Raw genomic sequence first — 23,620 nt, 5'->3', positions numbered from 1 at the left:
AGGGATTGCTGGGTGGTATGGTAGTTCTATTTTTAGTTTTTTAAGGAACCCCCATACTGTTCTCCATAGTGGCTGTATCAATTTACATTCCCAGCAACAGTGCAAGAGGGTTCCCTTTTCTCCACACCCTCTCCAGCATTTATTGTTTGTAGATTTTTTGATGATGGCCATTCTGACCGGTGTGAGGTGATACCTCATTGTAGTTTTGATTTGTATTTCTCTAATAATTAGTGATGTTGAGCATCTTTTCATGTGCCTCTTGGCCATCTGTATGTCTTTTTTTTTTTTTTTTTTAAGATTTTTATTTCTTTATTTTAGCCACTCCACGCGGCATGTGGGATCTTAGTTCCCCAGCCAGGGATCAAAGCTGTGCCCCCTGCAGTGGAAGCATGGAATCTTAACCACTGGACCACCAGGGAAGTCCCTATCTGTATGTCTTCTTTGGAGAAATGTCTATTTAGATCTTCCGCCCATTTTTTGATTGGGTTGTTTGTTTTTTTGATATTGAGCTGCATGAGCCATTTGTATATTTTGAAGCCCAATTCCTTGTTGGTTGCTTCATTTGCAAATATTTTCTCCCATTCTATGTGTTGTTACATTGCTTGTTAAACAAGTCTCTTCTGACATCCTGGAGGGGGGTCCCATCAAGGCCTTTCACTCACTAAGGCCTCTTACCACCTGTAGCCAACCTTGCTTATTAGTGCAGACAAGTACCAAGAGCTGTGGGTGTTCCAGGTCACTTTATACAGCTAGACAAGGAAATTTCCTATTTGTGGCCCCAACAAAACAGGGTTCAGACTCACACTAGTTCTTGTGGCAGACATTCATCTGCTTTTTGGATACATTTATTTTAGAAATTTTGGAAAATTGTGGTAGTTTTTCTTCCTCTGCTTCTTGATTGAATTTGAATGTTCAACTAAACTTCATTAATATTTTTATTTGAAAGACTTTGTCCAGTTTACTCAGACAGGCTTATTTTGCCTGTTAGAGTGACTGGTATGTGGAAAGAAGTCCTGGAAGGTCACTTAAACTCATTTCTCTGTGGCAATGGCCTGCTGTAGTGATTACATTTTTTAGAATGTATATCTGCTAGAATAATCAAACACAGCATCCTAGAGGCATCTGTGTCCTCTGTGAACAAAGGAGTGGTAATTTTCCTGGCTGAAATCCAATGCCATATTCAGAATTTTTTTGAGTTTTTCAGTAAAAAAGTTGAAAGACATGTTTCTGTGACTGTTACTTATAACTGTATAAGATGCTTTGTTTAATAGCCAAGGTGGGTGTATATCAAAATGTGTAGATATATAGACATCTGAGATTTTCCTGGTTTTCCTCCAACCTCCCTCTTCAGTCCTAAACTGCTCATTAAGCCTCTTCATCCCTTAATTCAGTGTTTCTTAACTTTCTAAAAATTCATTATTGTCCCCCTCCTAAAAAGAAAATTTTGATTTAATTAAAATTCACCCTAACAAGAGAAATTAAACACTAGAGGGTAAGATTTGTCATGGCTTTGGAGAGCTACAAACTATTGTAATATCTGATTTCTTTTCCTCCTCCGAGAATCGGTTTTCACCACTTCATGGGCAGTATCTACCCCATTTGAGAATGTGCCTTAAAGTTCTGTCAGCCCCCTTTTCAGTACTTCTTGGGAAGGTAGAGCATTGAGGTGAAAGCAAGGGGGCCTGGGACTCTGATCCCAAGCTCAGAACTGTCTTGGACTTCCTCATCTCCCTCTCATTTCACATCTGGTCAATCGCCAAGTCCAAAGTCTTTGAGCAAACAATATCACTCACCTTCATCCATCCCTTTCTTTTTTTTTGTGACTGATTTGTAAGCCATCTATATATCTCCACTGAATCGGTAGCCTCTAAACTGGCTCCTAGACTCTCTTCTCCAATTTTTCATTCATTCAACAAGTATTCCCTGGGCTCCTACCACACATCTGGCACTGCCCTAGGAGCGAATGTACAGGAAGGAATTAAACAGAGCGATCCCTTCTCATACTGCATGTGGAGATGTCAGTGGACAATGGAGCTGGCTCCGGTGTTTATCCCACTCTTCCTCCATTATGAAGCAGTGAATGTGACTCCAAGAACTGACCTAAATCATAGCATTGGATTTCCTGTTAATCCCACCGCAATCATAATAAACTCATCCTACGTATTTAGTCATAAGCTTAGACTTAAGGCAACCAACATAAGTCATTCCTCCAGCACAAGGGAAGATGTGATCTAATCTGAATCCCACCCTCCCTCTGGATCCTTCTTTGTGTAAGACCATTTGAGTTGACTTTAATACCTGCACCTGAAAGCATCCAATATCGGCATTAAACAAGCAAATACAAAAATATAAGTATAATTTCAAATATGGCTATTTGCTCTAAAGGCAAAGGAAGGGTGGTGGACAAAGTAACCCATGGGAGAGAGTGTGGGCAGGGAGAAAACCTACTTTAGATTAGATGCTCAAGGAGAGCCTTTAAGAGAGTGATGTTGAAGCTGCTACTGAAGAATGGGAAAGAGCCAGACAGCAGGGCAGGGGGACAGTGGTAGGCTGACATTTCCTGCTGAGGGAATAGAACATGCAGTGGGCTTAAGATAAGAAAGAGGATGGCATCTAGAGCATTGGCTAGCAAAGGGAAAGTGGAATGTGATGAGAATGAAGAGGTAGGAAAACGGGGTCCTGCAGGCCATGGAAGAAAAATAGTGAGATAAGTGGGAAGCCAGTAGGATCTTTTAAGGAGAGGGTGAGGCTATCTAGTCTATATTTACGAAAGACCATTTTGAGTTGAAAATTATTGTGGGGTAGGTAGCAAAAATGGAAATATGGAAAGGAAATCATTGCAGAAGTGTAGATGAGAAATGCAGGGTGATAGCAGTAAGGATGGAGGAAAACAAAGTGGTGGAAGATAAGTTTTGGAAGCAGAAATGGCGGGGGGTGGGCTTGCTTGTTTATGGAGAGTAATAAGACAGGGGTTCCTGACTTGGACAATTACACCAATGGTGGCATCACTTTCTGTACTAGAGAGCAGGAACAGTTTCAGAAGGAGTAAGGAATGTTCTGTATGCTGGGTGTGAGATAGCTAGAGATGTCAAGTTCATCCTGCATACTCCCACCCAATAATTACTGATGACTGACTCACATGGAGCATTTGCTCTGTGACAGGCACTGCGGTAAGGTGTTCTCGTGTGCTAACTCATTTCATATGATTTAGCTCTGATCAGTCAACACCATATAAGAGCTTTCAGCCTTACCTCTCTACCTAATCCTCTTAGTGGCATGCTCCACAGTTTATATCCTGCTTAAGTTCAGAACTTCATCCTGCTTACCCCTTGTGTACCGCTGCTGTGTTCCAGCCAACTGGTCTACTGGCCAAACACCTGACTTTCTTGATGTAATGTATGTCTTTGTTCATGCTTTGTGTGTGTGTATGTGGTTTTTATTTTATCGTTTTCTGCTTCACTGAGGTATAATTGATATATAAAATTGTAAGATATTCAAAGGGAACATCGTGGTGATTTGATACATGTATTCATTGTGAAAGGATTTCCCCTTAGCTAACATCCAACATCTCACATGTTTGTCTTTTGGGAGAGGTGGGGGGTGAAGGTGAGAACATCTAAATTCTACTCTCTTAGTAAATTTCAGTTGTTGTGGTCAAGTATAGTCACCATATTATCCATTAGATCCTCAGACATTATTCACCTTACAGCTGAAAGTTTGTATCCTTTTACCCACCTCCAGCCCACGGCAACCATTTTTCTACTCTCTATTTCTATGTGTTGAACTTTTTAAAAACTATATCACATGTAATTGATACCATGCTGCATCTGTCTTTCTCTGTCTGACTTATTTCATTTAGCATCAATATATCGGCCTATAAAAGGCTACCTATATATTATAATAATAATTTTTGACATCAGTACATATCTAAAAGCAAAAATAATTCCTGTTGGCTAATTTATATGTACAGTTACTTATTTAATATGCAATATGGTTTTAAATAGCATTTCTTTAAGAAAGAGCTTACATATGGAAGATTTTTAAATCTTTCTCATAGGACTTCTAGTATTTCTTTCACACTCTTCCCATTCTATTTCTGGGTGCTGCTTGATTAAAGTGTTTTATGTAACACTATACCCACCAGGATTACTGCCTTAGCTCTTCCTTTGGTCCTAGCGCTTTTGGAAAAAAAAAAATTACGTAACAGAAGCTTGGCTCCCGGACAAAGGTATGTTCTTGACTTTCAGGGCTCCTTGGCAATCCTTTATCCAGTCCCAGTTTACTCTGCAGTGTGCTCTCCTGAAAACCCACTCCAATATGTTTCCACTGTCTCCAGCCCTTCGCCTGGGCCTACCACAGCCCTCTGCAGCTGCCATATGTTCTACCCTCAGGTTTCAATAGAAGCCCTACAACTCTTACATCTTTACATCAAAATGGCTTTCAGACCTCATTCTCTATTGGTTCTCAGAGGAAGAAATATTCCTGCTCCTTCCCAGAGCCAACCCTTATGCTCTTCAACCAGTTGCATCAGACATGTACATCCTCAGTTCCCCTTCCCCAGTCAGTGGCCGCATAGCCTACAAATACAAACCGTCCTTAACCTTGCTTTCCCCTCAGGTTACTCTTAGGTGGTCCTCTGTCTGTCTGGACCAATATTTCAAAATCGTAGTATTTACTCAAGACCTCACCCAGGCCTCCATGCTCTCTCCTTGCTGCCTCCCCTCCCCCAGTGAGCTCATCCTTTGCTGTGACTTCAGCTAGAAGGTGTAGACACACCCTCCTCCCAGGTCTGTGCCCCCAGCCTCGGTGTTCCCTCTCTTCCTGAAATCCTGACCCCCTGTCCATTTGCCTGTGACTAGCCATGTGGATGTTTCCCAGGCCATTCCAGCACCCTACTCCAAGTTGCTATCCTTTCTCACCTGGACCCCTGCAGCAGCTTCCCTGCCATTCTCTCATCTCCATTCTTGCCCCCTCCACTTCATTCTCTACATGGAGGTCTGAGTAATTTTACTTTTATTGAGTTAAATTTCATGTACCATAAAAGTAACCATTTTGAAATATACAATTCAGTGGCATTTAGTACGTTCAAAATGTCATGCAATCATCACTTCCATCTAGTCCCAAAACATTTTTTCACCCCCACAGAGGGAAACTCTGCACCCATCAAGCAGTCACTCTCATTTCCCTCTTCTCCCTATCCCCTAGAAACCACCAATCTTTCTGTCTCTGAATTTACCTAGTCTGAACTTTTCATCTAAATACAAGGTGATCTTTCGGGCTTTTTTCACTTAGTATCATGTTTTTGAGGTTCACCCGTATAGCGTGTATAGTAGCATGTATCAGTACTCGATTCCTTTTTGCAGCTGAATAACATCAATTCCATTGTATGGATATACCACATCTTGTTTATCCATTCACATATGATGGGCCTTCAGGTTGTTTCCATCTTTTGACAATTGTGGATAGTGCTGCTTTGAGCATTTGTGTACAACTATTTGTTGTGTTTTTTTTTTTTAATAAATGTTTTTATTTAGTTATTTTTGGCTGCGTTGGGTCTTCGTTGCTGCACACAGGCTTTCTCTAGTTGCAGCGAGCAGGGGCTACTCTTCGTTGTGGTGCACGGGCTTCTCATTGCGGTGGCTTCTCTTGTTGCAGAGCACGGGCTTGAGGCGCACGGGCTTCAGTAGTTGTGGCTCACGGGCTCTAGAGCGCAGGCTCAGTAGTTGTGGCGCACAGGCTAAATTGCTCCGTGGCATGTGGGATCTTCCCGGACCAGGGCTGGAACCCGTGTTCCTTGCATTGGCAGGTGGATTCTTAACCACTGCACCACCAGGGAAGCCCACAACTATTTGTTTGAATACTGGTTTTCACTTCCTTTGGTTATATGCGTAGGAGTTGAATCACTTAGTCATATGGTAATTTTATGTTTGACATTCTGAGAAACTGCCAGACTGTTTTCTAGAGTGGTATCATTTTACATCCTCACCAGCAACGTGCAGAGTTCCAATCTCTCTACTTCCTTGCCAACATTTCTTTTCCTTTTTTCTTTTTCATTATAGCCATCCTAGTGATGGCAAAGTACTAGCTCATTGTGGGAGAACAATCTTTTTTAAAATGTAAAATTAAAACCTGTACTTACTTGCTTAACATGTTTTATTTTTTGCCCTTGCCTCCACTCCCTCTCTGCCCTTAGGATGAATTCACCCTAACACCATTTGGCCCCCTTTATTCCTGGTGTCTTCTCTTAACTTCTTGAATAAGCCTTGCTCTAGTCTACCTCAGGGCCTTTGCATGTGCTACTCACACTGCCTGAGACACTTCCTCTCCAAGCCCACCTCTCCCAGCCCCATCCCTCATCTGGATAACCACTGCCCCTCCTTTAGATCTCAGCCTCAATGCCACTTTCTCAGTGACTGCCCATGTGGCATTAGCTTACACTGTTACATTACTCTTTTGGGGGGAAAAAGGTGATTTAAACCCAAAACTGACAATGGCTGCTTCTGCCTGCTAACAGAGAGGGTAGCATAATCCTTACCAATGGGGAAAATCCATCTTTATACTGGCCCCTTCCACTTACAGAGGGGAAAAAAGAGGCTGAAACTCTGACTCCTCTGCCAGTTTTTTCTGTGCTGCAAAATGATGAGACTCTATTGTGTGAAATTGATCTGTGTAGTAAACTGGGGTAAACGGAGCTTCTGAAGGGATTGGAAAACAAGAAGGTGGGAGATGTATAGGGAGTCTTGAGGCAGAAAGAGGACACCAAACATAAAGGCTCTGGGACCCACAGAGAAAGGTGACCACTGAAAGACGCACTAGGCACCTGGTGGCCAGGAGGCTAAAGGAGTGTTGGGTTTCAATTTGTCTGTCACACATACACACCCATCTCCCCACAGCTTCACCAGAGTTTCATAAACACAAGCCTTAAGTGAGAATGAACCAAGTTCCCACCGGCCAGGATGGAGCAGAGACAAGAGGACAGTTGCGGGCACAAGAGACAAGCAAAACAACTGACTGAAGCAAAAAAACTCAGAACCAGAGGCAACAAGAGCCCTGAGGAATTCATAGAAATCTTGGGGCAGTCACTGGACTTCTTACAGGACCTGGGATAAAAGCTCCAAGCCAATTTTACTTAAGTCTCCAAGCACAGTGTGACCTCAGCTGACATCTGGGTACCGCGTCACTGTCTGCTAGATGTCTCCTTCACTCTCATCGCACTCTTGTTTTATGTCTGCCTTCCCCGCCAGACTGAGCGCTGCTCAGTCCTGGGTAACTTTCTTTCTTCGTGTTGCATCCTGGTGCCCATCTCAAGCAGGCACCTAAAGATATTTGTTGAGTGAATAAACTTTTTTTCTGACCAGAATTTAAGGTGGTTTAAAAAAGAAACAAAAGATACTAAAATGGGATCATTTCTTATTTTTTATTTAGACCCCCTCCCCAAGCTGGAAGTAGAGTGAAAGACACAGTTGAAAATGGAAGAGGGCTAACATGATAGGAATCTAAGTTTATTTGCTAAAAGATTGGAAGAGATTGGAATTGGCTTATCAGAATGTTTCACAGCACATCAAAATCAACCTGGCAACTATAAAAATATCAAAAAGAACTAAAACCCTGTGCTTCTGACCTTGATGAAAAGAAGACTTTCTTAAACAGGGCCTGAAAAAGCAGAGGTCATAACTCAAAGATTGGTTTAATTTAAAATTTCTATGCTACAAAAGTAACAGAAAAGAATTTTAGTTGCAAAAAATAGAACAGGCAAAGGCTTGGCACTGAGAAGAATAATATGTATTAAAACTAACCTATTCGTAATAATAAACTAATAAAACTAGTAAGCAAAGGAGAAGTTACCTAATGGAAAAACCAGGCCAGGAGTTCCTCTTCAGTGAAAAGAAAACATAACTAGCGAGTAATCATATAAAGAAGTGTTCGACCCTTCTAGAATTAATGAAATACAAATTGAAATGAGGTAAGTTTTTTTCATTTACAGATTGGCAAAAATTTCAAAGTTCTATAACACTCTAATGTAAATTGGTATAGACACTTCGGTAAATATTAAAATTTAAATACACCCTACCTCAGAAATTCTACTTCTCCACATCTGTCTGACAGAAACACTAACTTGAGTGTGAGGAAACTTGACAAATACGTTTACCGAAGCATTTGAGCATTTGTTGGAATGCAAAGAACTGGAAGCGATCTCAGTTATGACTAAATAAAATGTGGAATATCTATATCATGAAATACTATGGAGCAGTTTTTAAAATAAGGTGGATCTCTGCACAAACATAGTTATATCTACAAACATCTTGTTGGGTAAGAAAAGCAAGTTGCAGAGAGTTACGTATAATGTGGTACCTACTGTTTTGAAAATCACAAGAAACAATCTTACTTACAGTGTTTTCTACTGGGACATACACATGCCTGTGACTGCACAGAGGGGGAAAGACTACAAGGACCTGCTCCAACAGATCCCAGTAATTATCTCCAGGTGGGAAGAAGGGGTGGCAGTGGCCAAAGGATATTAGACTTCTTACCTATAATGTTTCAAATTTTTGCAAGAAAAAAACCATACGTTGTTTGTATTATTAAAATAATTTAAAATTAAGTGCATAACAGCAAGACACTACTGAGCAATGGAAAAAAAGTGAACCGCTGGGACACACACATCATGGGTGAATGTCACAGGAGGTAGCTAAGCAAAAGAAGACCGATGCAAAGAGTGCATTCTGAGCAAAGCCATTGAGATGAAGTTCCAGAACAGGAAGAACTAGTCTCTATGGGAAAAGAAAGTCAAAGCTATGGTTTCTTCTGAGAGTGGGGGAGACTGGTGAGGGCCACTAGAGGGATGGAAAGATGTGGGTCATGTGAATGAATCCGTTTGTTAAAATTGGGCCGTTGTGATCTGTGCATTTTTGCGTGTGTAAAAAAAATTAAATGAACAAAACTATGCATAGTTTTGTGTCCGTCATGATACTGTGTTTAAATTTTTTCATTTTGCCCCAAGTGAGATCAGCCCTTCCTCAAACATGCCCATCCTGTTTCCCATCTCTGCCATCCTCTCATTGATCACTGGTCACCCAAGCTCAGGCCAGACTCCAGACAAGAAGGACCGGGCAACTGTGGGCACCCCCAGCAGTGATGGTTTGAGGAAAAGAAGGGTGTGTTCTATGTGTTGAATGGAGGTGGCAGGCAGGTGTTTTATTTGTGGAGAATGTGTGTTGTGTGCTGCATGGCCAGCGCCTTGAAGGAGACCCCTGGCAGGAGCTGTGAGTCATTTCCTGTGCTAACTAATCAGCATGTGTTTCGTGTTCAGGAATCAGTTTACAGAGATGGGAAGCAGAATAGATGAATAGGAAGATACCAGTTCAGCCTTTTAATTATGGAAAAGTTGGAAAGGGCAGAGACACAAAGCAACTGGGCGTGTGCTCTGGAGAGAAAAAGATGCCACCTTAGAACTGTTCTCTGTTGACCTTCAAAGGGCCACAGACTTTTCAGATTAGGTCATTTCTTCATATCTTACAAGAGCAGGATGTAAATGTGGAATTTCAGTAAAGAAGGGACCTATGCTCTGGGGTGGGAAGACAGACGGGGCAAATACCCCCCTCGCAGGCTGATGACTGGAATTCCTAACAAAGGATATGAACTTTCAACCAAATTAATGATAGGATTTAAAATGTAAGATACTTGGGAGTTGTTATGAGGGTTAAACGAACCTTTGCATTAGGAAAAATTCCTGGCATTCAATGGCAGTCATAAACGTTATCTAGAAGTAGTAGCAGCAGCCCAAGCAAACTGAGATTGAGATGATTTTTGGTTTGTTCAAACATTTCTTAGTTAATTTTAGTTTTAAAAACTCCAACCTATCTTAGTTGGAAGAAAAGACAGAGAGAGAAAACATTTTTACAACTTGGTCCAGATTGATAGGGGATGTGGTAGTTTAGAGATGAAGGGTGTAAGCAGCCTGGAGACCCAGTCAGTCTCTGACATGAGGGAGGCTGAGACAGACAGTGAAACAGCATCGAGGCAAGAAGGCTAAGGGAAGCATGGAGACCAGAGCACCTTTGCATCACAGCCATCCAAGTTGTAGGCTCTTCTCCCCTCTCCTCACTGTCTCATTCATTAATAGACTGGCTGGCTGACCCCTGGTATAAGAAGACTGGGTCCAAATCTATGTGGATACTTTCTTTTTTTAAATTGAAGTATAATTGATTAGTTATAATGTGTTAGTTTCTGGTGTACAGCTTTATATATATTCAGTTTTATATATATATTCTTTTTCATATTCTTTTCCACTATGGTTTATCACATGACACTGAATGTAGTTCACTGTGCTATACAGTAGGACCTTGTTGTTTATCCATTCTATATATAATAGTTTGGATCTGCTAGTCTGAAACTTCCAATCCTTCCCTCCCCCACTCCTCTCCCCCTTGGCAATCACAAGTCTGACCTGTATGTCTGTGAGTCTGTTTCTGTTTCGTAAATAAGTTCATTTGGGTCATATTTTAGATTCCACATATAAGTGATATCATATGGTACTTGTCTTTCTCTGTCTGACTTACTTTGCTTAGAATGATAATCTCTAGGTCCATCCATGTAGCTACAAATGGCATTATTTCATTCTTTTTTATGGCTAAGTAATCTTTCTTATGGCTGATATATATATATATATATATATATATATATATATATATATATATATATATATATATGTATGTATATCACATCTTCTTTATCCATTCACCTGTCGATGGACATTTAGGTTGTTTCCATATCTTGGCTATTGTGAATAGTGCTGCTATGAACACAGAGGTGCACGGGATACTTTTCTTTTTTAATAGACAGATTTTTATTATGATAAAATACATGTAACATAAAATTTGCCATCTTAACCATTCTTAAGTGTACAATTCAGTGGCATTAAGTACATCAGCAATGTTGTACAACCATCACCACTATCTATTTCCAAAACTTTTCATCACCCCAATGTGGGAGTACCTTTTACCTCCCCTGACTTACAAAATGATAATTCCATCATTGAATACTAGAGCTGAAGGACCTTGCAGGCTATCGTCAATCACCTCATTTATACAGATAAAGAAATTGATACTCATAAAGGTTTTATTCAAGGTCACAAAGCTAAGTGATAGCAGAGCTGTAACTCAATCCAGAATTCTTGATTCTTTTTTTTAATTAATTTATTTATTTTTATTATTATTATTTTTTTTGGCTGTGTTGGGTGTTTGTTTCTGTGCGAGGGCTTTCTCTAGTTGCGGCGAGCGGGGGCCACTCTTCATCGCGGTGCGCGGGCCTCTCACTATCGAGGCCTCTCTCGTTGCGGAGCACAGGCTCCAGACGCGGAGGCTCAGTAGTTGTGGCTCACGGGCCTAGTTGCTCCGCGGCATGTGGGATCTTCCCAGACCACGGCTCGAACCCGTGTCCCCTGCATTGGCAGGCAGATTCTCAACCACTGCGCCACCAGGGAAGCCCAGAATTCTTGATTCTTAATCAAGAGCTCAGTCCCCGGGGAGTTCTTTCTGCCATACACTCCATTCTGCTTCAACTATTTTTAGTCATTCAGATTAATTAGTCTAATGCAGAGGTCATAATGCCAAATGCCCACCAAAGCCTACAGGCACAAGACAGACATTCAATAGATGTTTCTTGGATAACTGAATTACTATATCTGACAACCTGAAGGGGTTAATAAATCCCCCTATCTAAATGAGGACAGCCAACTGTAACATTATTGCCATATAGATTGCCAGTTTTTAAAAGAAAAGCCAAAAATTTAGATTTGTATGTAAAATGTCTTAATATTAAACACTATTGGTATTTGGAGGCCATAGTCATTATTCAGACTTCTGTACCTTCAGAAATCCAGGTGTGCTGTGTAAGAACCATCAGAGAAATATGAGTCCCCAGTAGCATGTAACAGATACTGGAAAGATGTTTATTGGATAAGTGAATAAGCATCACGAATTCACTCCATCACATTTCCTCCTCAGGCTAGGACACTGGAGGTATTCAAGAAAAGCCTTTAGAAAAGATTCTTGTGTTTAATGGGAAGTTAGGAAATCGACCAATGAAGTCATTTATTTACTTATTCATTGACTTACTGATTCATGAATTCATAGATCGTATATTGTATACCAGGCACTGTGCTAGATATTGGATATACGAAGAACAGGAATACACAGCCTTTGCCCACCAGGAACTCACAAGCTCTCATAAACAACTATAAGACGATGTTGTAACTTATTGGAAAGATGGTACCCAGTGCAAGTGTACAGGAAATGCACAGGTAGGGAGTGTTTGAGGGGCCCAGGGGAAAGGTGGAAGAGCTAGAAAAAAATGAGGAACAGTTTACCAGTGACAGGCTGCAAATGGAGAGTGAAAAAGAATAGGTGGTTGTGTGGATGGTTATTATTACTCTAAAATTTGACATTTCTCTTGTCTACATTAGGAGTGTTGTTCATGAGGTGTGGTAAGATTAGTTGTTTAATTAACGTTTTACTCTACTTCCCTGAGAATACAGATATCTCTAAAACTTTATGTTTTTGTTCCCTTTTTAATGACTAAATGTAATAATTAGACAAGTATGTCAAGATGTATGTACAAGGATATTTACTGTTGTATTATCTCATTTTTTTCGATAGTAAAAAATCAGAAATGAGAAAATCATAGAAAATTTATTAAAGAAGTTATTATGAAATGAACTACCTTGCAGTTATTTAAAATTGTTTTTAAAGAATAAATAATTACATGGGGAAATGCATAAGATGTAATATTAAGTCTTGAAAAGAATACAAAATTATATGTTTACTATCAGAGTTAAAATGTATATATGGAGAGAAGTTTGCATAAAAAAAGAGTTAAAGTAAATATTCTAAAATATTAACAGTAGATTTTGTATTGTTGTAATTACAGATAGTTATGTTTTCCCCTCTATATTTCTTTATTTTTCAAACTTTCAACAATGACTATTATTTTCTTGGTTTAAAAAAAATTAGTTTGCAATGTTATTTTGGATGCATATTGGGTTATCCGTCCAGCCAGACGACTTGTCTGGGAAGTGTCCCCAAACTTTCACTCTAAATCCACAAAGTCATGGAGGTGACTCCTAAGACCCAAGAGTGTACAAAAAAACCCCTGTCCCTTGGCTACGGTCAGTTGGTCCACAGGTGGGCATCTGACCCAAGCTAGGCCAGTCAGATTACATTTACTGAAAATTTGGAGATGAAAATGATTCGCAAATCAGGTGTCCTTTTGAAAGGAAGAGATAAAAATGAGAGCTGGAGGGCAACCATTTTTTCTCTTTATAAACTAAGGAGTAGAGAAAAGTAGTCCCCAGAGGAGGAAAGAATGTTGCCAATGTGCAGAGAGAAGGAAGGGAGAGATAGCAACCAGGAGGGGTCGGATTCCCATGACATGTGACCCTACCTCTCGTCCTTCCTGAGGCCCTCAGTGCCACCCTTAAATTCCATGAGACAGCTCTATGCCTTACAAGAAATTTCCCTTTTTTGCTTAATCTGAATTGATTTGGCTTTTATTTCTTGAAACCTAGGGGCCTATCTAATACAAATATCTCTGGTAGCATAAGGAGAGAAGCCAGGCTCCCTAAGAGAGCTTCAAAATGACACTGCTACTCTGTGAGGCCAAGAACTGCATTTCTCAGCTGGGGTTCCCATCATCTGACCCAATGTCAGGCACAGGGCTGGTGCCTGACACAAGCTCACTGAGTGATAGCCTGCAAGAATGAATGTTGTATTGCTCTGCCTTTACCCTACTTGGTCTACATTGCTACGTAATACTTAGAGTGTATCAGGGGTAGTGAAAGGACATTTCCGAGCGCCCTTCCCTTCTTCTTATAGGAAAAGTGCTTAATATATTTGGCCTGGGAAATATCATCTTTTGTTCAATTCCACAATAATTTCATCAGCACTCAAATTCACTTGTAATTAAAGGTTAGGCATAGCTGAAAACATCTCTTTCATTGCTAACGGACAAAAGGCTTCATTTGGAAAATACAGAAAGTTTCTTATCAAAGCAAAAGAATACAAATTGGCATATAAATGTAATCAGAAGGCACTTTCTACAATTTATTATTCGTCTGTTAGACAGTCAAGAGCAGCCACAGGGTGTAACGTGTTGCCAAGTCATTCTCTGTTTTAAACATCATGGTGAGTTAGAGAAAGTGCAGAATCGTTTGAATGGAGCCTTTTCTCCAAGGCAATAGGGCAAAATATGTATGGTATATAAATAGGGTAACTTGTAAAAGTTTGGGGTTTTTTGAAATGATGAAACCACGTCAAATTTCCAAAGTTTCCTATAACTCCAAAATCTCACTTTGGAGATAGGAACATAAGTTTCAAAGCTGCGAAACCAGTGGCATGAACAGCATTACCGAATGTTGTTAACAGTGCAAAGTCTTTAAGTTTTCTGACCTACTAAATTTAAATAGGAGGTTTAAAACGTTCTGGAAATTGTATAATGTACAAATTGCAATGTCAGGCTGTCAACTGTTAGATTCAATTGCTAATTGAAAACTCTTCTACCACATGTATGGCTTATATAACCCTAAAGGAAGACGATGGTAGGGCCAGTAGCAAGAAAAAGTAAACTGTGAATCACAGGTATCCAAATATTTTAAATGCATCAGCTTTGACTCTTTGGGAAATAGACCTGTAATTTTCACTCAAACAGAACCTTATGAGTTGAGGGTTAATATCTGTGTTAAATTTCCTCTCTAGAATCATGAAGATGCAGGCTGAGAACTGGGGATACGGTGATGAATGAAAAGGACAAGCTCTGCTCTCACATGGCAACCTGATAAATGACCTTCAAGTTGGGATCTGAAGGATGAATAATAGTCATGCGAACAAGGAAAGGGAAGGAGTTCCAGGCAAGGAAAGAGCATACTAGAAGGCCTGAATGAAACAGAAAACGCCTTGAGTTATAGTTTTACATACATGTATGTACCTGTATTAATCATATTTTTTTATTTTCTGTATCTTATGGTGCTTTGACATCTTGGGGACCAGGGGAGGGACTGCCTCTCTCAGGGTTAGCTGATTTCTAGAGAGTGCAAGCTAGTCTTTAATATGCAAACCAACCAATCCTGAGTCCATGCCTCCACCTACCTTGTTTTATCAGGCTCCTGCAGTCCAGGATACTGTCCCCCTGTTCTAAATCATCCCAGAACCAGGGACAACTACGGACCACCTCTACAGCCCAGAGCCCACTGAAATTATTCAGACTAGCTAATCCTAAATCTGCTTACCCTGCCTTGTCTTGCATTTCCCACAGAAACCACGATAAACACTCATGGCTGTATCTTTCCCATATCCCTTCTGCCTCCTGACCGACCCTGGTGTTTCCCCAAGTGGCCTTGCATGGCATGGCACGCCCCTTTTCTTGGGAACTGTAAGTAACTGTATCTTTTTCTTCCCCAGTCTTATTGAGATGTAACTGACACATAACATTGTATTAGCTTTAGGTGTACAACATGATAATTTGATATATGCACAGACTGCAAAATGATTTCCACAGTAAGTTTAGTTAACAACCATCCAACTCTCTCTGAATTGGTAGCCATATCTTGATCTGCTGGCCTCACCATATCTAAATAAAAACAAAATCCCTGGTGCATTTTAAAGCAGTAACTCGCATATTGTCATGGAATAACCAAAACTAAAAGAAAAAAAAAAACAGTATCAGAATAAATACTGACAAAAGAAATATTAGTACATACACTACTAAAAATATTTTGAATGAAAAACTGGAAAATATCTCCGATAAAAATGCCATACAAAATAGAGAGACTGGCATTCATTCAATCAATGTGTATTTGTTGAACACGCTATGTGCCAGGCACTGTGCCGGGTACTTGGATACAATAGTGAACAAAACAAAGATCTCAGTTCTGTGGACCTTGTATTCTAGTGAGGAAGGGAGAAAAAAAAAATTAACCATAAAATAGGTAGCTATAAAAACATGTTGAGTGCTAAGGGAAAAAAATTTCAGGAATGTGATGATTAGGGTGGGTGGGCCTCAATTGAGGAGGTGAGATTTGATCAGAGACTTGAAAGAGATGAGGGTCATGCAGGTATCTGAGGGTACAGCCAATGAAAGGCCCTAAGATGGGGTCAGGTGTGGCTGTTCAAGAAACAGCAAGGCTAGAACACTGTGGCTGGAGCAAAGTGAATGAGGGGGGAAGACTGACCAGGTTAGAGGAGTGACAAGGATAGAAAAGCAGGAAGTAGGAGGTGGGGGAACGGCAGATCGTGTCAGGCCTTGTGCCCCATTTTAAGGACTTAGGCTTTTACTCTGAGTGAGATGGAGAGTCATCAGAGGGTTTGGAGTGACATGATCTTAGGTTTTTAAACGATAACCCTGGGTCCCATGTTGAGAATATACAACAGAGTGCCAGGAAGGAAGAAGGGAGCCCACTGGGACAACTACGGTAATAATTCAGGCGAGAGATGATGGGCATTCAGACTGCACTGGTAGCAGTGAAGATGGCGAGAAGTGATCAGAGTTTGGATGTTTTTTTGTTTTTTGTTTTTTGTTTTTTTTATTTATTATTTTTGGCTGTGTTGGGTCTGCGTTTCTGTGCGAGGGCTTTCTCTAGTTGTGGCAAGCGGGGGCCACTCTTCATCGCGGTGCGCAGGCCTCTCACTGTCGTGGCCTCTCTTGTTGCGGAGCACAGGCTCCAGACGCGCAGGCTCAGTAGTTGTGGCTCACGGGCCCAGTTGCTCCACGACATGTGGGATCTTCCCAGACCAGGGCTCGAACCGGTGTCCCCTGCATTGGTAGGCAGATTCTCAACCACTGCGCCACCAGGGAAGCCCTGGATGTATTTTGAAGGTCAAGTCAAGAGAATTTCCTGGCAAAGTGGATGTGCAGTTTGAAAGGGAAGAGTCAAGGATGATCTCAAGGTTTTGGCTGAGCAACTGGAAGGATGGACTTGCCAGCAACCAAGATGAAACAGATTGGGATGAAGAGACAACTGGGGGTTCAAGTCTGGAGAGGAGAGCGAGGTCCATGTGGAGGATGTAAATTGGGGAGTTGTCAGCATATAGATATTTACAGTTACAAGACTGGTTGAGAGCGACTGGAGATGGGGAAGAAATGACCAAGGACTCGGCCCTGGGGAGAAGAATCTTCATTCGTGATGAAAATTAAGTCATCAATAGAAGGAAATTATGCTTATCGATGTGAAGAGATAGTAAGAAGCCATTAAAAATGTTTAGAGCTCACAGAATATAGAAAAATATTTATTTCCATGGGAACAAAGCAATATATAAAATTATATCTAAATATGACACATCATTGTAATATGTGTGTAGATATAGATATGGATATATGGATAGGCATATATATGAATTTATGAGAAAGAGAGGAAAGACATACAAGATTGTTAACATTATTTTCCCCTGGGTGGTAAAACTACAGGTTACTTCCCCCTACTTTCTAATTTACTGTATTTTCAACATTTTTTTCAGTGAATATGCATTATATTCGTAATCAGGGAGGAATTTTAAAAAAAAACTTTTTTTCATTTTCAGAAGTAATAAAAATGTCACTTTTCCATAACAATCATATTTTTTCTTTAACAATTTTTTTCAGTAAAGTACCTATGGGTTAATTTAGTATGTTTATGGACACTTTGTCATTAATTCAATAATAGTGGATTTTTAATAGCATGAAACATATGTCTTTCTCTTGAAGTGAAATATTGGTGCCAAATCTTGCCCCACGGGACTCTCCTGGCTGTCCAGTGGTTAAGACGCTGTGCTTCCAATGCAAGGGACACGGGTTTGATCCCAGGTTGAGAACTAAGATTCCTCATGCCATGCGACACAGCCAAAAAAAAAAAATCTTGCCCCACCAAAACTACCAACTAATTATGCAGAGCTTCTAATCATCCCTAACCTGAAACCTAGGCCCCGTGAAGTCTTTCCCCCTGGGCATTGATGACCACTCCATTCTTCTAGTGCTTCAGGCCAAAAATCTGGGAGTCACCCTTCATTTCCCTGTTTCTTTCACATTCCATCCAATCCATCAAGACACTCTCTTGGGTCTATTTTCAGAATATATCCAGATCTGATCACTTCTCATCAGTCCTGCTGCTCTCTGGTCACAGTCATCATCATTTCCTCCCTGGATTACTTGAAGAAACTAGTCCCCGTTGTCCCTGTTTCCTCCTTGATCCCCTATTGCTTCCACACAGCAGCCAGAGTATGTAAAACTTAGCTCAGATGATGGCACTTCTCAGCTTCAAACCCTGCAGTAGCTCCCATCACAGTCAGTGAAAGTCAGAGTCTGCAGTGGTCTGTGTGGTCCCACACAATCTGCTTCCCTGCTCACAAACCCCCACCTTACTCCCAGTTAAGTCTTTGATGTCATTCACAGCCGTTTCTCCCCATCTCACTCGCTCTACTCCAGCGTGCTGGCCTTGCAGTTGCTTGAACACACCAGGCATGCACGGTGCTCTGTCTTAGGGTCTTGGCACTGCTGGTCCCTGCAATGTCGACTCCTCTTATCCCTTTCATGTCTTTGCTCAAATGTCACCTTCTAGGTGCAGCCAGTCCCCTCCACCTGAACTCTAAATTCCCTGTATCCTGCTCTCTTTTTTCATCAAATATTTATTATCTTCTAACATATGATACAATTTACTTATTGTTTATTATGTATTTTCTATCTGCCCCTACTAGAATGTAAGCTCCACAAGGGCAGAGACTTTTATTTTTGGTCACCGACGTATTCTGTATGCCTAGGACAGTGCCAGCTTATAGTAAATATTTATGGTTGAATTACCCTATTACTACAGGGTGCATTTTATACAGGCCCCTTAGCAGCCCATCAATTACCTGTTGACCCCTGTGATTCTGGTACACTAGAAAAGAGATAATAACCCTCAAATAAGTTAGGATAATAATAACAGCTAAATGCTCACTGTGGGCCAGACACTGTTCTAAGGGCATCACATGTAGCAGATTATTTAATTCTCTTAATAAGCCTATGGGGTGGGTGCTATCATTGTCCTCATCACAGAGGAGGAAGCTGAGGCACAGAGAGGTTAAGGGTGATGTCCAGTGTCACACAGCCTCTGCAAGGCAGAACTAGCATTTAAACCCAAACAGTCTAGAGCCAGAGTCTGTGGTCTTTGTGACTACTTTCTATACACCTCTCAGACGCACATGTATTCAGGGAATAAAGCCCCTACATGATTCCAGATGCTGAATGTAGCATGAACAATATTTGCTGAAGGAAATGACATCCTCTTGGCATCATCCCCCAAATATTAAAAAATTAATCAGAATTTTTTTCATTCATGGAATTTTAAAAGATCAAGTTACTAAAGATTTATTTCAATATTCTAACACTGCTTTTTTCTCAGTAGAGGAAAAAAACTATTTTTCCCCACACTTCTCTATTGTTCATTTATTTCATTCAGTAAATAATTTTCCCAAATCAAATTCTTGCTTTTGTTTAATACTTTTTGCATTAATGGGAAAATGATTTTTAAGGGAAAGCTGATGTTTGTGTTAATAGTAATAGTAAATTGAATATATATCCTGTAATATAATTGAACACATATGACTTAGAACCATTTTTTGACTATGAGAAAAAAGTGGTACAATGTACCCAGCAAAACTTATTTCCACAAAATGGAAACTGATCTTTCCAGTACTGTTTGGATATTTTTATAGCTACACTAGTGGGAGGATTTATATAGTTCTTTCCTTCTGTGTTCATCTGCTGTGATGATTAAAAATTTAAATAAGTTTGCCAGTAACCCTGTTTGGCAGCTGTCATACCTATTAAATAGAGTGCACCTTTAGAGCATTCCATTCACTGCTAAGTGGAAAGAATTTTAAAGAAAACTAACCTAACTTCCTGGGGAGTGAAGAGGTTACACACGATTCAAGTGAAAGTTAAGATACATTGTAAATAGGTATTATTGTAATAGGGAAGAATTTCAATTCTAGTTATAACTTCCTAAACACGTTTATAGTGTGATTCGAACTCCTTTAGCTGTGGCGAATCCAACTATGATAGCAGTTGATGTACCTATTTTTCTGCCTCTCCAAACTCTGGATTCACCATGAGCTGCTTGAGAGTGAAAAACTCCATTACCTCAACACTTGGTCCATGTGAAATATCTAGATATCATAGAGCTAGGCTATTGCTGGATGGTTTTGATGGCATGTAAATAAGTTTTTATGGCCTCTTTGTAATCTATTTTCATATTTCTCAGAGGAATAAAAAATGCTGTTCCTTCTTGAGAGAGACCCTGTAAATGTATTGATATTTAGGAATTATCAAAATAGTGCTCTGGTATTAAAGCTCCTCAGATATATAAGTAATGTACAATTAATACTAAGAAAAATTATATCATCATATATAGCTAGTGTTTTAAATCACTAACATTTAAGGTATGATATAAGGAAAATATTCCTAAAATGGGAGTTGGGCTGGCTAGATAAGAATCACCCAGAGAGTTTTTTAAAAATGCAGAGCCCTGGGGCCCACTCACAAATATTCTGATTCCATAGACTAGGGTGGAGCCTAGGAATCTGGATTTCTAAAAGCATGTCCAACTGATTCTAATGTATAACCGTGAATAAGAGCCAGTGTTCAAAGACACTCATATCGTCCCATTATAGACTCCAGTCCCTAGCCACCGCTAAGGTGGTAAGCAACTTGAGGAGAAGGATTGTCTTACCTATCATTACATCCCCTTCAGTGCCCAGCACCCAAGATTTGTTCAGTTTATTTGAGTTGAATTGCTTTGACATGGGAAGTCGTGCCTGGAAGTGAACACATAGTCACTGGAAAGCTTTATCCCCTCTGCAAGTTAATTGGCCTTTGGCACAAAGTGTCCTGTTAGGTAGGTGAGTCAGTTATTCCCCAGCCTAGTCACCCCTTCAGGAAGGAGCCTGTATCTGAGAGTCAGACAGACCTGTGTATAAGCATTGATTCTGCCCTTAACGACAAGTATACCATACATTTAACCTCTATCATCCTGTGTCCTAATCTGTTAAATGGGTATAATACTAACCGTACCGTAGGACAGTTGTAAGGATTAGGTGAGAAAATGTATGTTAGGTGCTTGCTACACAGAACGTGCTAAATAAATGTAAATTGCCTATATTATATCTCCATTTTCTTTTGTGCAGAGCTGAAAATCATGGTTCTATAATGAGAACAGTGAGAGAATAGATTCTGAACCAGGAGTACCCTACCAAATCAAAAGCTAACCTGCCTCTGGATTACTATAGGAATTGTAATCAAAATGATATAGTAACATGACTATTATAGCTATGCTGTGTTAGCCCTCAATTTCAGTAATAGCTATACACAGAATTTAACTGTATTCATTTCCTAGGGCTGCTGTAACAAATTACCCCAAACTCTGTGTCTTGAAACAACAGAAATGTATTCTTCCACAGTTCTGGAGGCCAGGAGTCTGAATTTAAGGTGGTGGTAGAGCCACCCACCCTCTGCAAACTCTAGGGAAGGATCCTTCCTTGACTTTTCCAGCCTCTGGTGGTTCCTGGTGCTCCTTGGCTTGTGGCGGCATCACTCCAGTCTCTGCTTCCATCTTCACATGGCCTTTTTCCTCTATGTCCTTTCCTTTGCCAGTAAGAATACCAGTCATGCTTTCATCCTGAGGTTCTTAACTAATTATATCTGCAATTATAATTCTGAGGTTCAGTGTGGACATAAACTTTGGAGGGGCACTATGCAACCCACTACACTAAACATCTATGCTATAGATTGCTAAATATTTCCCAAATCTGTTCTTCCTTTCTTAGTAATATAAACCTTAATTTCTAGTTAGATACAGAGGTGTCCAGAATAAAGACTCCATTCGTAACCTCACAGCTAAGAGTATGATCATGTGACTAAGTTCTGTCCAATAAGATGTAATTAGAAGTGCAGTGTGAACCCTTAAAGGGAAGGAACTGACTTGTCTTCCCCCTTTCTCCTTCTTGCTTCTTTGAATGTAGACATGATGAATTGAGCAGCCACTTTGGACTATAACGTAGTGACACATGTTGAGGGTAAGAGCCTGGGTCCCTGACAGCTTCCTAAAGCTGCTCTACCCTGGACTGTCTCCTATTGAACTTCTGTGTAACAGAGAAAAACACCTATCTCTTGCATAAGTCAATGTTATTTGGGATTTTTCTGCTACAGATAGCTGGACCTAATCCTAGCAATACACCATCTGTCTTCTCTTGTATGATAGATTTGAGATAAACTCAGACTAAAAAATCAGAATTATATTGAGCATTTTAATAAAAATTTGGATGGTTCCAAAGGGATTCAGCCCTTTGTCTCAGGGTCTTATTGTCATTATAACTATATTAACTTAGTGAATAATTTAGTGAAACATTATGTTACACTTACTGGTTTTGTTTCCTTCCTAACCTCCTTCTTATGAGACAAACCAAATAAGATCAATTTCCTGCTGTGCCTCTAGCACTTGGCTGGGCCGGGTATTGCCAAAATCTAGGTGTATCGTTCACAGTGTAGTCTCCTCAGGGTACCACTGCAGTGTGAATAGTGCCCCCTGGGGGTGTGCAATGTGGTGGCTCTACTGCTAGGCTTCATACGCTATGGAGAAATAAAAGAAGCAGAAGATGCCTCCCCTCATTTGAGGAGCAACAATGATGTCATAAGCTGAACAGTGTTTAGCTTTTAAGCTGTATGTCAGTGTCATGTTCCTGGAAATAATTGCTCGGCGCTCAATCACAGACAATAGGATTCACTCAACACAGTTTAAGGAAAAAGAGATGACTTACTGGATCCACAGGATGGCCTGGGATGGCCTGCAGTAACCAACAGCCCCCAAACCTCATTTTTATAAAACAACCAAGGTTTATTTCTCACTCATGGTACGTGAACATCATGGGTTGACTGGGGATTCCATTCTGTGGCATCATCATTCCAAGCTATTGGAGCAACCACTTTCCAGAACCCAATCATTGGAAGGATGTGGAAGAGGGGCTCTAGTTTGAGCTTCCACAAATGACTCTCAGAACAAGACTGCAGAACTGACAAATTAAGGGTGCTGCTGCCTCTGACATGACTGGGAAGCTGCAGCCATGGCAGCTAACCCTAGGACCACACTGCCTTAGCCACCCTGTTTCTGAAACACTCTGCTAGGCTTTTAAGGTGCATCATTAACTTCCAAATACCCTCACAGTTAAGGACCAGATACTAGAACCTCAGCTACCACTGCTGCAGGAAAGTCAAAAGCCTCCAGAGAGAACTGGCAGATGCGTGCTTTCCATCTCACAGTGGTCACTTCCATCTTCCAGTTTTTACTTCGCTGTTATCTACTTGGTGGAAGTGAGGTCATATATGGAAAATGAGCTCTAAAGAAATCTAAAACCTGTAGCTTTGAGCTTTCCAGCCTCGATTGCTCAGTAAAGCACTTGACAAGGGGGTTGGAATGGAGTTGAGTGAGACATTCTCTATTATCTGCTGCACATACAATACTACTTTGTTCTTTCATACATTCCTCCTACTGTTTCTAGGCACAGTATTAGATGGTGGCGGTGGAGGGAAGTTGGGGAGCTGAGATGAAAACAATGGCCTGGTTTCT

At 40.5% G+C, this 23,620-nt stretch overlaps 2 protein-coding genes across 2 annotated transcripts in view; both read left to right on the top strand.

Annotated features, from left to right (window-relative positions):
* The window catches only part of CACHD1 (cache domain containing 1), a 234,350-nt gene extending 219,484 nt beyond the window's left edge, over positions 1 to 14,866 (top strand). Inside the window, exon 27 of the mRNA XM_082453325.1 lies at positions 14,751 to 14,866. Coding sequence (XP_082309451.1) covers positions 14,751 to 14,758 — 8 coding nt within the window. The 3' untranslated portion in view covers positions 14,759 to 14,866. The remainder of the gene's footprint in view (positions 1 to 14,750) is intronic.
* Positions 14,845 to 23,620, top strand: part of RAVER2 (ribonucleoprotein, PTB binding 2) — a 144,083-nt gene continuing 135,307 nt past the window's right edge. Inside the window, exons 1-2 of the mRNA XM_082453512.1 lie at positions 14,845 to 14,971; positions 15,307 to 15,423. Of these exons, the coding sequence (XP_082309638.1) occupies positions 15,325 to 15,423 (99 nt within the window). The 5' untranslated portion in view covers positions 14,845 to 14,971; positions 15,307 to 15,324. The remainder of the gene's footprint in view (positions 14,972 to 15,306; positions 15,424 to 23,620) is intronic.

This window comes from Balaenoptera physalus (assembly GCF_965194825.1).
Source record: "Balaenoptera physalus genome assembly, chromosome: 1".
Classification (NCBI taxonomy): Eukaryota; Metazoa; Chordata; class Mammalia; order Artiodactyla; family Balaenopteridae; genus Balaenoptera; species Balaenoptera physalus.
Note: the sequence above shows the minus strand (reverse complement) of the source record. Positions and strands in the feature narration are given on the sequence as shown.